At 47.2% G+C, this 14,066-nt stretch overlaps 1 protein-coding gene and 1 non-coding gene across 2 annotated transcripts in view; both read left to right on the forward strand.

Moving 5' to 3' along the window:
• COL22A1 (collagen type XXII alpha 1 chain) overlaps positions 1 to 14,066 on the forward strand; it is a 248,238-nt gene that overhangs the window by 167,847 nt on the left and 66,325 nt on the right. The window contains exons 37-38 of the mRNA XM_059901262.1: positions 421 to 474; positions 8,115 to 8,192. Of these exons, the coding sequence (XP_059757245.1) occupies positions 421 to 474; positions 8,115 to 8,192 (132 nt within the window). The remainder of the gene's footprint in view (positions 1 to 420; positions 475 to 8,114; positions 8,193 to 14,066) is intronic.
• Positions 1,702 to 1,808, forward strand: LOC132352137 (U6 spliceosomal RNA). Its single transcript, XR_009498604.1, has one exon. It is a non-coding gene; the product is annotated as a U6 spliceosomal RNA (small nuclear RNA).

A 14,066-nucleotide genomic window follows, 5' to 3' on the forward strand; every position in this document is an offset into this window, starting at 1 on the left:
AAGGGCTTCTTGGTCTGTGTAAGTCTGGGGAAACCTTGCACAGGAAGTGGCATTTGTGCGAAATGTGAAAGTTGGAAGAAATTATTTTTTAGGCAGAACAGCACAGAGAGGGTGTTCCAGACAGGTAAACTGTATGTGGAAACGCATGAGGGCATTGTGTGCCTGGGGACTTACAAACATGTTAGAGTGTCACAGACACGAAGTGAGATGTATTAGTAGATTTTGCTGCAGTAATGAAGAACCCCGAAATCTCAGTGGCTTTCAGCCCTTAGCACTACACGAGGACACAGGGACCCTTCCTTTGTACAAGACAGGTCACGATGAGAGTCCCGTCCACCTGTGGCCCCCCACGGCACAGGGTAGATGGGTAAATGCTCACTCATGGTCCCATGGTTATCTTTGTGCCGTTCATGTTCCCAGGGACCACCTGGACCACCTGGACCACCTGGGCCACCTGGACCACCTGGATCTAAGGTAGGTTTTATCTAGCGAACTGTGGATGCCATGGGTTGCACTTAGGGGCCAAACAGAATTTAATTGTCAGCATCTCTGGTCACCTCCGTTTACTTGCATGTTCATCACTGTCCACTTAACTAAAGGCTCTGTGACTCTGAACTGTGACATTAAAGTAGTTGCCACATAATTGTTGTTTAGTAAATGTTTGCAGTGAAATCAAGTTGCAAAAGATGCTTTCGACCGGCAGAGCAACAGATCTGTCTTGTATTATTAGTTTAATTGGGGACACAAACGATCCCCAAATTTCAGATGATGAACACAGTAAAAGTTTATTCCTCATTCACAGCGAGCGTGATGGGGGCTGTGGTGGGTGAGGAGTCCTCGTCCGCACAGCCGTCCAGGGACCCACGTTCCTCCAGGCCAGTGCCATCCCTTCCTCTGGGACTTCAGTGTCTTCTCCCAGAGCCTCCGTATGCGGTGGCAAATGAGGGAAGAGACGGTAGAGGATCTTGTGGAAGGATTTTGTGGGCCAGGCCTGGAGGTGATCACTCATTTCCACCACTCCTGACACTACGGGGGAGGGGCGGTTGTCCTCTTGCTGGGCCCTGGGAGGGACGGCAGACACTTTGGCAAACAGCAGGCGTCTCTTGTTCAGTGCACTTGAAGCCACAGCTCAGAAAAGATGACTTTGCCCATCAGGGAGTGTTCTTAAGAGAACTTTCCTGAGTGATTAGGGAAGTTTTCCTGGAGTTATTTTCACACCGAAGCAGTCGTTCATTGAGTCAAATGCATCAATTAACAATACGCTTCTTATTTCATCCATTGCATATCCACTGAGCCTCTGCCGCGTGTCAGACCTGGAGGTGGGCTGTGGGGTGACAGGGATGGTGTCACGTGTTCCCAGCCCTCTAACAGCTCAGGAGCCGGGGGAGAAGCAGACTCACAAGTGCTGGGACAGAGGGAGGCTGAGGCACAAGTGAGCTCAGAGGAGGCTCCCGACCCAACCTCGTTTGACTGTGGAAGGCTTCTTGGAGGAGGTGATGTTTCTCCTGACTTTAAAGTGCATGTAGCCACTGGAAGGGAGAGATGAGGAGGGAGTTCTCTGCAGGGTACTAACGTGGGAGAAGGCCATGGGAGCGTGAAATAGAATGTGTTCAGAGTAGAGCATGTGCTGTAAATGCACCCGCAGCCAATGAGCAGTCATTTGACGAGCTCAAATGCATAAACTTAAGAATGCGTGTGACAGGGCTCACTTCGGCAGCACATATACTAAAACTGGGACGATAGAGAGAAGATTAGCATGGCCCCTGCGCAAGGATGACACACAAATTCGTGAAGCGTTCCATGTTTTTTGGCTAAGTGATTCTGTAAATAGTTAAATATAATTTAATAAGAAAAAATTAAATAAAATACAGTAAAGTTTAGAATTTATGTACAAAAAGAATGTGTGTGACATAGTCAACGATAGACATTAGAATGTTTATTTTTTGCTTTAGTTTAACATATATTCAAAATCACATAAATTAAAGAATTACTGTATAATTATGATATTTTTATCCACTTAACCTATATTTATGAAAACAAAGTTTTAAAAATTCTTTTCATGCGCCTTTGGTGTCATGACCTATCATCCCTAGACCTGCTTTCTGAGTCAACTAGCACTTTCCTAAACCACGTCCCCATCCATCCCAGTCAACTTATTGAAGATATAACACGTTGGGAACCCATATATGCTGCTCTTACTGGAAGTTTTATCTCAAGGCTCAGATACCCATTCTTTTTTTTTTTTTTCCTTTTGTTCTATAGTTGTGTCTTTGGGATCTGAGGAACATAACCACAGAGTATGTTGTATTTATTATATGTAAGAGGCTTGTTTACAGTAATAACCAGGACATGGAATTTGAGGCCTCAGGAATAATTGCGGTGTCTACGTTAAACTTTCTTGCTTCGTGATTTTTTCTGCTATTCAGGCAGGTGACCTCTGTAATTGTACTAAGCTTGCACTGATTGAGGTCATAGTAGGCTAATGTGCATTCCCCTAATAGTGATTTTGTAGTTCATGATCAAAGGGGAAAAACGGAGAGAGTTCTTTGAGTGATCTGAGCAAATATTTGGCAACTCCCAAGTTTCTGAAGAAAAATAAAAGTTGGAAACAACTCTGCCTGAATTTGAGGGCATATAAGACAGTTCCTTGTGCCTGGAGCAATGGAAGTGTGCGGAAAGGAGCAGGAAGCAGGACCAGACTCTGGACGCCCCGTGAATTAACAGCCAACCGGAGGCATGTGTCTGAGGTTCCGCCGTGATGCTGTGAGCCCAGCGTCTGACTGGCAGCGCTCCTGTGCTCTCAATTCCCCCCCTAGAGGAGGACCTTCAGGACCTGGAAGAAATTGATTGCCTCTTGGAAGGAAGGCAAGGGCACCGGAAAGGGCACCAGAAATGGGAGATGGGGAAAATGGCTTAAGATGTCCTTTTCTCTATGATATTTATGAGGTTGATAAAATCTGTGATATTTATGAGGTTGATAAAATCTGTGATATTTCTGAGGTTGATAAAATCTATCTCCCAGGCAGTTTGGGGAAAAATGATATAATGCAAATAAAAATAGTTGTCTACCTCTGCTTGTCACAGGTACATGCTCTATAGATGTTAGTGACTCTTATCATTAGATCGCCCTGTGGAGTCTGCTTCAGGGTTGCAGCACGAAGGTGGGGGACCTGTAGGCAAGTTGCTGGAGAGAGAGCCCGAGTGGAAGTGGGAGAGGCAGCAGTGAGGAGTAGAGAGGAAGGCTGAGACCCCGGGGCGTGAGGAATGCAGGGCGCCTTGCCCTGGGGCCCGGTTGACCAGCCAGTTTCAACTCCATGGGACCCATGGTAAGTCGTGCTGTCCCTTTGGCCAAACACATCCTCCTGTTTCAAATGTGAGATGCGTAAACAGATGACCCTTTCAGTGTTAATATTGTATAATATATGTTTGTAAGTTAGAATGTAGTTTAGAATGAAGGTTTCCCTAGTCAGCTGGGAAGGTAAGTTGGAATTCAGAGAGGTCTTTAGTTGTAGAATGGGGGGCCCATGGGGAAGAGGAGGAGGGAGGAAGGGGACACAGAGAGAGAGAGAGAGAGAGAGAGGGAGCAGGGAGTGCTCAGCTGTGTGCCTTGCCCAGGCGCTGTCCCTGGTTCCTGGTGCTGACTGAAAACCCTTGGGGATTTAAGGGTGGGTGCTGTAGTGTATAAGGGTTTTCCTGGGCACCTCCTCCGCCCTTTCTCATTACTTACAACTGCAGGAAGACTCTTAAAGATGCCTTTCCTTCTCTTGGGTGGACTTATTTCTAGCAAAATGAACAGACTTTGCCTTCATACAGAACTGGGTTAGGATCCCAGCTTAGCTACTTGCAAGATAGATGACTTAAGGGCAAGTGGCTTATTCTTTCAGAGGCTCTCTTCCTTTTCTGTATAAAGGAGTAAAGCATCGTTAACCCCCAAAGGGCTCCTGTGGATAAGTGATCTCACAGCACATAGATGTTCAGTAAATGTCATTCTCCTTCCATGACCTCACACATTTCTTCCCTGAACACTGTTGAACTGGCCCAGAAGGTTTTGCAGCCAAAACAGATACTCCAGTCAGTGTTACAGATTATAGCTCACATGCCCCTTTTTTCTCAGTCAGGAGCCTTCTTGCTTTTGCTGACCGAGCTTTAAGGTCTTCTGCCCTTTCCTTGAAGCTACTTTCTCAAAGTTTCAGTCCATTAAGCTGTGATGTGTAGTTGCTTGGGGTAAATGTTAGCATCACAAAGGGCCATAAACATACCAGGGCCAGGCCCGGCTACCCTTCAGCAGAGATCAATCAGTGACTCAGATTCTGGGCTGGGCTGGGAGAGGTCTTTCTTCATGTTCCCTCCTGGGTAAAAAGTTGATTTTGGTCAAAAGCAAAATTTAGTACCTGACAAAATGTGAGTGATGAGAGATTCATTCATTCGGGCATTCAGGAATTTGCTGTTAAAGGGCTATTCCAGGCCCTACACTGGGCATTGTGGATGCGAAAGTGTGTAGATATTGTACCCAACATAGGGTCTGACTCATTTTTGGTACTTTACAAATATTGGTTGGATTAATGGTTAAAGGAATGAATGGACAGTTTTCTTCTTCCTTTAAGACACACAGAGGTCAGAGGGTCAGACAGACAAAATGGGAGGGCAGTGTGTTAAGATTAATGAAGATATATTCGAATATCTTCCAGAAGGCAGAGAGGAGGGCAGGCAGAGGTGGGTTTATGGAAATGGAATGATTGGGCTGAGTCTTAATTGGTGGGTAAGTGTTTGGAAGCTTAGAACCTGGATCAAACAACAACCCCACGAGGGGAACAGCTGGTGCAAGAAGCAGGGGTGTGAACAGACAGTATGGAAAAATACAAATTCCACCGTTGGTGTGATTTAGCTTTCAGTGGTTAGGGTTTTGTGCTGCGCATGAAATAGAGCCTTGGGAAGAAGAGGGAAGCCACGATAAAACAAAGTAATAGGAAGAAGATCTACATTAACCACTTTAAAGAGAAACTGGGGTGCAAAACAACATGGATTTTTCTGACATTTATGTGTGCTTAGTTTATTTTCTGTCTTCTGATTCGGCTGATAAAATATAATTATATATATATATAATACTCGATGTTATATAGTTTCTTACCTTGTAAATGAGTCTGTGGAAGATACATGGGAATTTGGTAGAATGTTCTTTTTTTCCCTAATTGATGAGGGTCTTAAGGTGCCAGAGAGGTTATGAGATTTATGCAAAGTCACAGGACCAGATTGACATTGTTCTGTTACAAACGGAGCTCGGGTGCACTTGCCTGACTCGCGGCAAAGCCTATCTACAGACACCGGGTTGTGGTGAAGGAAAGTAGTGTTTGTTGCCGGGCCAAGCAAAGAGGATGGGCGGCTAGTGAGACCTGAACCCCTGATGGCTTTCAGACAAGGGTTTAAAAGCAACGGTAAGGTGAGGGTCGTAGGGTGTGTGATCAGCTCGCGGACATGTTTCTGATTGGCTGGTGGTGAGGTGACAGGGTGATGTTTGGGAATCTCAGGCATCGCCCTTCTGGTTCCAACCAGTCTGGAGTCTACATGCCTGTGGTCAGCACCCTCTAGTGGGTGGGGGTCTTCATTTCTGCAGAACAGCTTGAAGGTACGTGTCAGATTGTTACGTATATCCCTTGAGGAGGAACTAGGAGTCCTGAGACTCTGTTTTATTGCTCAGCTATGGTATAGGTTACCATAACTTTTCTTGCTTAACTGCTGTTCCTTTGTGTCTGCTTTCCCTCTCTTGCCTAATTGGTAACTGCTTGAGTCTGCTCTTTGGAACTCGGTGAAGGCCAAAGAAACGAGGACACGACCTGGAGGGGGTTGTACCGGGGAAGGTACGGGGTCCTGTTCAGTTTCAGTCCCGCCTTTTCTTTGATACTCTTCAGTCCTGAGAGGAACAGGGGCAGGGCAAGAACGGGAATAAAGTTTTGGATAGAGAGGTTAGCCATCAACTCACAGGGGAACTAGATTTTAGGGGAGCTCGGTTTCAGTCCTAAGACTGGACTTGTCATCACCTGACGGCCAGTGTGACCTCTTCTGCCTCATCCTCTCACTGTTACAATGTGCTGGTCAGGGACACGGCATTGATCATATTCATTCTTAGTTCATTACACTTTTCCCATATTTGCCTTATTTCTTGACGTCCTCCCTTCCCCGCCTTCCCCATGCATACAAATCAGATCTCCTGGCAGTCCCAAGCACCTTGTACTTCCCAGAATCAGCCATATCACATTATTCTAAAGAAACAGAATGCACCGTCTGGGGCTCTGAATAGGATTTCTTGGGGACTGTTTACAGCAGTGAGGGCGGGACAGGGGGATGCCGCGGCTCTCAGGACACGTCGCCACCGTCCACCTGGAGGGAGGAGGGAAAGAGACAGTGTTACCAGAGCTTAGTGAGAGGTTTGGATTGTGGTTCATCTCTTTTGTGAGAACTTCACAAGCCCTGTTTAGATTTCTCTTCTGAATATAACACAGAGTATTGAAAATGGGCTCATGATTGAGTCATCTTTGGTCTTGGAGTCTGGACTGCGGTTTGCAATGAATAAACAACCAACATTAGTTGAACGAGTATATAACTTATATACTCATCCAAGGAACAGTCATACTGCAAGAAAAACAAATCATCTTGAAGCGTGACTTTTCTTAAAGGTCCAAAATGTAAAGTTTTCAAATTGAGATGGTGGTTACAGGATAAGCTGATGATTAATAGGATTTTCCTTTAATGCTTAAAAACATAAACCTTAATAAAGCAGTGTTGCCTAGCAACGCCAGGTTCTACCTGAAATAAATGTGCTGCACATTATCTCATCGGCTCTTCATAATGACCTCCTAAGGCTGTTTCCATTTGTCATACAAGTTAACTCATCCTGAAGATGTTAAGTGGTTTCAACGGGGTCACCCCCCATTTCAGTATCAGGCTTGGCTGCCGTCTGCTGACCTAACAGAGGTGCACAGTCTCTTACACAAAATCCTGGGGGCCCTGTGTGCTTTGGATTGAATTTATTTTGGAATTTAGAAAGGTAATAATTTGCAAGCAACATATGTTGCATTTACTGTGGTGTGTGGGGCAGCTTTCCTCATCAGACTCATTAATATTGATGTAACAGAAATGTGTAAGCATCCATGCAAAACGAGATGTCTAAAGCCTGTAAATAGCCTGTGTCAGTACAAGTCAGCTTTGGCTGCCATCTGAGTTAGGATAAGCGCTTGTCTTCAGAGGTGGAGGATTTTGAAATTATGCAGAAGAAGGCATGACTGTCTCAGCGTCCTTCTACGGAAAGTGGCCAGCAGAACTTCTTCCCTCTTCTTCTTTCCTTCCCCTTCGACTCTTCCGATCAGCGTCCAGAATGACAGGCACCTGAGAACAGCAGCGACCACGGCAGCTAACGTGCACTGACTGCTGTACCAGGCACCCTGCAGGCACGATCTCCTGATAGGCACGGCATCTGCAGGCCTGGCAGCTCCTGCTATTACCTGCCCTTCGTAAATGAAGGACTAAAGCTCAGGAAACGTGTCGCCTTCTTAAGCAAGCAGTGACTAAGTGCTGAAGGCAGAACTTAAACATACACTATATTAACCACCATGCATGAAGGTTATATCTCAGTCATTCTCCCTGCTCCCACCCCCTGGAAAAGTGACCCACAAAATGTAGGAACTTGGCAAATTATTGGTGAAATGATGGATTAATGTACTGGTGATGTGGGGATTAAGCTGAAATGTGGGTACATGGTCATGTGTCCAGGATGGGGGCAAGGTGAAGTCTGGAGAAAGCACCGTAAAACTTGGAATTGTGGTCACGTTGAGGGGGGCGGGGTGTCATATTGTTACAATCACATCCGGAGCCATGGTCAGGGTTGGGGCATGGTCAGCCCTGAAAGGTGCACGGTCACGGTCAGTGGCTGTGGTCCACGTGTGTTGGACTGGGTGGGATGATGGCAGCTTGGATGAACTTCGGGGGCACTCGGAATCCGGGTTGGGGCACAAGTGCTGGCTGTAGAGTGTGATTGGACAGTGGGAGGAGCATAATTCCCCTGCACCCTGGCTCTCTCTGGCCCAGAGCTGACCTCTTGACCTTGTGTTTTCTCTTTCCAGGGGGACCGTGGTGCACCTGGGATCCCCGGCTCTCCTGGCAACCACGGAGACCCGGGCGTTGGGGTCACTGGCCCTCCTGTGAGTCCTCATCCACCCAGCACACCCTTGCTCCCTGGTACACAGCTGGCCCCTGCTGGCTCCCAGGGGACTGTGTGGCTCAGGCCCTGCAGCAGGGACACGCCTTTCCCGGCTAACCTGGTAGTGGCTCGTTGACGCCTGGGCCAGCCAGGCTGTAGGTCTGTCCGCCGTGACTGACACTGTTTCTAACACTTGGTGTTCTTATAGGAATAAGGCTTTTCTGGGGAGACCAAGACTTGTCTCATTCAAAGAGGAGTGAGAGAACAAAACTCACTAAAAAATAAAAGGAAAAAAAAGTGCTCACTGGCCAAACTTTGCAAAAACTGAGGTATAGCCAGTGAACGTGAATCGGTTGGGAAAGGGGTGTGATGTGGGAGAAACAGCATGCTTTCATGTATTTCAGGCAAAAATGGGTTCATTACCCCTCTTCCTCCAGTTAACATACAGGTGAGAACGTAAGTGGAATCAAGAAGGTTTTTATCTCCAAAATAAAATCTAGGAAGTGGACTTTGGATTGGTGGTTTTGGTGAATCATTCGCATCAGTCTCCGGGTGTGAGCTGGCAGGCTCCCTGGAGGTGGTACCTGTAGGAGCTGTGGCAGCTCATGAGGGTCCGTGACCCCCGGGCCCCATCCAGGTTGGGGGTTGCTGTGAGCGTCTTCAGCCAGCACACCCTGGAGACCTCCAGAAGTAGAAGACGCTCCTTTCAAAGCTAGTACACCTGGATTTGATACTTGGACAGTTATTCTGTAGAGAACAGACATTTTTAGGATTTTCTTTCCAGAGAGTGTGGGATTATGGTTGTCTGTATCTTCTACCGTTGCTTCTAATTCTTCCCTTTTACCACAAAGAGCCCACCTCCTCCCTCCATCCCCACCCCTTTTACTGAATGATGACTTTCAGAACTTACGACCAGTTTTCAATCCTGGGTTTTATCTTCTGTTTAGTCCCTTCTTTGCTAAAGACAAAGTACCTATTCATGCGCCTTAAAATTGCATTTACTGGTGTTTTTTGGGGGTTTTTTTGGTTTTTTTAAATTAATTAATTAATTTATTTTTATTTTTGGCTGTGTTGGGTCTTCATTTCTGTGCTAGGGCTTTCTCTAGTTGCAGCAAGCGGGGGCCACTCTTCATCGCGGTGCGCGGGCCTCTCACTATTGCGGCCTCTCTTGTTGCGGAGCACAGGCTCCAGACGCGCAGGCTCAGTAGTTGTGGCTCACGGGCCCAGTTGCTCCACGGCATGTGGGATCTTCCCAGACCAGGGCTCGAACCCGTGTCCCCTGCATTGGCAGGCAGATTCTCAACCACTGCGCCACCAGGGAAGCCCCCATTTACTGGTTTTTTGGCAACCATGTTGTCTTCATCTGTTTGGGCTGCTGTAACAAAAATTCCTTAGGCTGGGTGGCTTAAAAACAACAGAATTTTACTTTTCACAAGACTAGAGGCTAAGAAGTCCAAGATCAAGGTGCTGGCAGATTCAGTGTCTGGTGAGGGCCTGCTTTCTGGTTCATAGATGGCTATTTTTGGTATGTCCTCATGTGGTGGGTGGAAGGGGTCAGGGGGCTTTCTGAGGTTTCTTTAGAAAGACTAATTCCATTCATGAGGGCTTCACCCTCATGACCTAATCACCCCAAACGCCTATTTCCAAATACCATCGCATTGGGGGTTAAGGTTTCTATGTATGAATTTTGGGGAGACACAAACATGCGTTCTGTAGCACTTGTCTTACTGTTATTTAAAGGAAGCTCCAATACCCAGCGGTTTTCAGATACTGTTGCTAAGCCTCTTAATATCCAAACTGCCCATGTATCATTGTTGATTTTGTTGTTATCATTATTATCTTAACCCAGAAGCACAGTCTAACTTCACCCCCATTAAATGTAATCTGAATATAAACTGGAGCAGTACATGACCCAGTCTCTGCTTGGTTTTGCATTCAAGAAATAAAATAATCCCATTCATTCCTCATTTGTCTCTCAAAGAATTTGAGAGGAAATCCAGTGTATTACCCACAATACCACTTGTTAAATTAAAACCCCCTTTTCTCCCCCCGGTGGTGCTCTTACATCCCAGGGCTGGTCCTGGGCCTCTCACTTTGTCCCTGAAATTCCCCGGGGCACTCTCTTCTCTGACCACCCCCCTCCCAGTGTGCCTCGTACCAGAAATGACCACCTCACTTCCACTCCACCCCCCAGCAACAGGGCTACCTTCAATGTGGTAGGAAGACCAATGGCCTTGTGTCTTCCTAAAGGTCCCCGGAAACCAGGGAGAAGGCAGGTGGTATCCTCTTGGAAATGTCCAGTTTTAGTCTGTTTTTCTTAGAAGAGATTCTCCGCTAAAATTTCTGATGAACAAAACCCTCTATTACACCAGTTTTATCTTTTGTCTTTGGCTATTTTTTTTCATCTGCTGGTGACCAGAAGGAACAACATGGCAAAAGATGTATTGAAGAAACATAGCAGTTCAGGCTTTCTTATTTCTGCAATCCTGCTTTTCACAGGGCCTGCTCTGTTAAGAGTTAGGATTCTGAATCATGCAGGAATTAGCCCCTTCGGAGAGAAACGGACTGAAAGAGGAACTGCAGGGCTGTAACCTGGGTGGTTCCTCCGTCATTTCACGTGTCTCTCCATGCCCCGTCCACTCCCCAGGGTTCATCATATCAAGCCCTTAATCAGAAAGCCAGGCAGCAGAGGCGGGCACTCTTCGCCCCACCTCCCGCTTCAGAGCCATGAAATCGCCCAGGAACTCGTTACTACCCAAGTGATTCCACCTGAAAAGTAATTGGCTGCTTCCAGCCAAGAGGCCGAAAATCAACTATTCAGTGTCCTCCCTCCACTTGACTTATTAAAAGCTTCCGTGGTGGGTGAAACGTTACTGAATTTTCATAAACGCTGTCTTTGGCTGACGCTCCTTCCTGATGGCCTGGCTGTCTGTGATGAGGGTTCAGGGGTGTGTTGAGAGCGGGTGTGCGGAGAGGGTGGAGAAGGGGTGCTGACAGGCTGTGAGTTCACCCCTCACACGCCTGTGCTTTACAGGAGCCCTGCCGCTGGCCGAGTGGTCCATGTCTGGTCCTGGGCTGAGTCCAGAAGCGGCCACATCCTCAGCCCTTGAGTCCCGTGAAAGCTGGTTTATCCCTTGGTGAGGGCTGGGATCCTGCAGAAGCATCTCCTGAGAGCAGGATTCAAGGGCGAGGAGTTTATTTGGGAAACTGTCTCGGAAATCACCCCTTAGGGAGTGGCAGCCTCCACTGACAAGCCCTCGGAGACCGTGGGGTACGGGGTGTTTGCAGACCGACTCCTGTTGGGCCCTGGTGGAAGGCTGCTCCCGGGGAGCTGCCCTGCCCTCGGGCCGAGCGTCCCCTTATGGCGACAGACGCGCCCGGGGCAGGCACCTGCAGCGAGGAGCGGCCAGGTGGGTGCGTGCCCAGGGGGCTTGGAGAGGGGCCCTGACGGTGCCTGCTTCATCAGTGCTTTCCAGGTAATCCGTCTGAGGCTCAGGAGGTGAGGTGACTTGGCCAATGTCACGCAGCTAGGCCAGGGCCAGGGCCAGGGTGCAGATCACTGCCACATCCTCCAAAGCCAGTTCTCTTCCTCGGCTTCAGCTCTCCTGTGGCTTTGGCAGGGTGGGCAGGGTTGTTCGCTTCCATTACGTGCTCACGTGAAGGCTGGATTCCTCTCGTCCTTCCTTCCGTGGCACTGAGCTCCAAGGCCTTTGGCGTCCAGGAGCAGCGCCAGGCTCCGGTGGGAGGCCCTTTACATGCACTACCCTCCTCAGTCTTTGTAGTGGTTCTGGGAGCCTGAACTATGATTGTTCCCAGCTTACAGATGAGGAAACTGAGGCTTAGAGAGCTTCAGACAGTGTGCCTGGCTCAGCGGGCTGATGAAAGGCAAACCCAGCACCTAGCCTGGTACCCATGAGCCCTTCAGATGAAAGATGATGGAGAATAAAATGTGCTGTGTTTCCAAATAGATATCTGTGGGAGGAGGGAGGGAGGGGGGATCAAATTTCAAATTTATATAAATATAAATGGCAATGTTTTCATTGATGAGACAAGGTTTATTGTTTGGTCTCAGAACTTCCCACCGTCTGGACGTTGCTCATAGAACAGTTTAGCACTGCTCCGTCCCTGTGTTTCCTATACACCCGTACTTGGGCGTCGAGGCTGGAGCAGATTCAGGTTTGATCTTTCTGGCAAGACTTCACAGGCGGTGTGTGCTGCCATCAGGAGGCATGTGATGCCCAGTGGTGTCTTGCTGTGACATTCACACCCTTTGATAGCCAAGGTGCAGATCAGTTAGCACATCAGGGCTTGCAAATTGGTGCTATTCTGGTTCAGTCAGTCCTTTTTTATGTGTTAGCTAGAATACTTCTGTATGGAGAGATGTTCCCTCATTTACAATTCGGATACCCGGTGGAAGAGCTCACATGGAAGGCAGAATATAAATGCTTTCCCTTTAATCATTTTCAAATAACGACTTGGTTCCCTAGCACCTTGCAGAGATGATCAATGAGGTGTTTTTGTTTTTTATCAATAATTTTGAACCCATGGATTTAAACACATTTGACTTGTTTTAATGTATTGCAGTTATTCTTCCTTTCACTGTTCAAATGGTCTTATTTTATGCAAATAGGAGACTATTCAAGTTGACCCTGCAGTCTTTGGTAGTTTCCTTGCTCTTTGGAATGACAGGATGTTCCAGATTTGTACATACTCCTTACCCAGATCTGGGATCAGTCATTTCTCCAAAGAGCTGGAGTTGCTTTTAGTGGAAAAATGGTGTCAAAGGCCAAAATATGTATTTTGGGTAAAGTGACTCTTAAACAAACCCATCAGAGGGCATAATCTTGGAAAAGAGGGTCATTGTTGAACACATGTTTAGGCTTCAGATTTAGGAATGGCATTGGGAAGTCATGATACAATCCCTCCTCCACAATACACTTTTCTGTTCCTTAAAAGTATACTAGCAAGATAGCGTGGGAATGCCTGTTACGGGCCAGGCACCGGTCTGGTTTTCTAGTTAGAGGATCTTCTGTTTCTGATCACACGAGGCAAGGTGATCACCTAGCTTTATATTTGTGTTGAGGAGTCTGAAGCTCAGAGAAACGAAGTAACATGCTCAAGGTCAAACGACTAATAATTGATAAAGCTGAGATTTGAAATGAAGACCTTTTTGACGACAAAATCCATGCTTCACATGTAGATTTCATATTAAATGATGGAAGAGAGGAATTCGGAGCTTAGTCTAATGAACAAGTCAAATGCTTGAGGTGGATCATGGAGTTTAATTTGGAAACAAAAGGTGCCTCTAAAATCTGACAGCATTCCCCAGGCCAGTAATAAACTGTCCCTAAGCCCTTTCCTTGAAGAATAAGTGTGCAGTCTCAGTAAGGAAATACTTTGAAAGGAACGAAACTCGGATGTGTATATATTGGTCCACGTGTACCATTGACCTACAGCTTGACAGAGCAGTGAGAGCTAATGAAGGGAGAATGACCTGTGAGTCAGGTAGACCCCAGGTGGGATTCTGAGCCCATTGTCTTACCTGCTCGACTTGCCTGCTCGGCTTAGGCCTCTGGAGATTTCCCCTACTTCCTTTAGTGCTCAATTCTGCACTTAAAATGATGCTTACTTTACTTTATCAGGCAGTTCTGGGACATATTTGGTGGGCAGGCTTTTAGTCCCCTGGTCTGTCATACTGCCAGAAACCTATGCCTCTGAGTGAAGTCTCTTCTCCCTCTTGGGATGTCTCAGAAGTTCTCATGGGCACTGCTGCAGGGGTGCACAGGTGCACGGGACCAAGAACAGGCGGTAGGACTCAAGCCACCTGGCGAGTGACTCCCGATGTGGCTTGGGCTGGTTCTTTGTCTCTTCTGGG

This window comes from Balaenoptera ricei, chromosome 17 (assembly GCF_028023285.1).
Source record: "Balaenoptera ricei isolate mBalRic1 chromosome 17, mBalRic1.hap2, whole genome shotgun sequence".
NCBI classification, from domain to species: domain Eukaryota; kingdom Metazoa; phylum Chordata; class Mammalia; order Artiodactyla; family Balaenopteridae; genus Balaenoptera; species Balaenoptera ricei.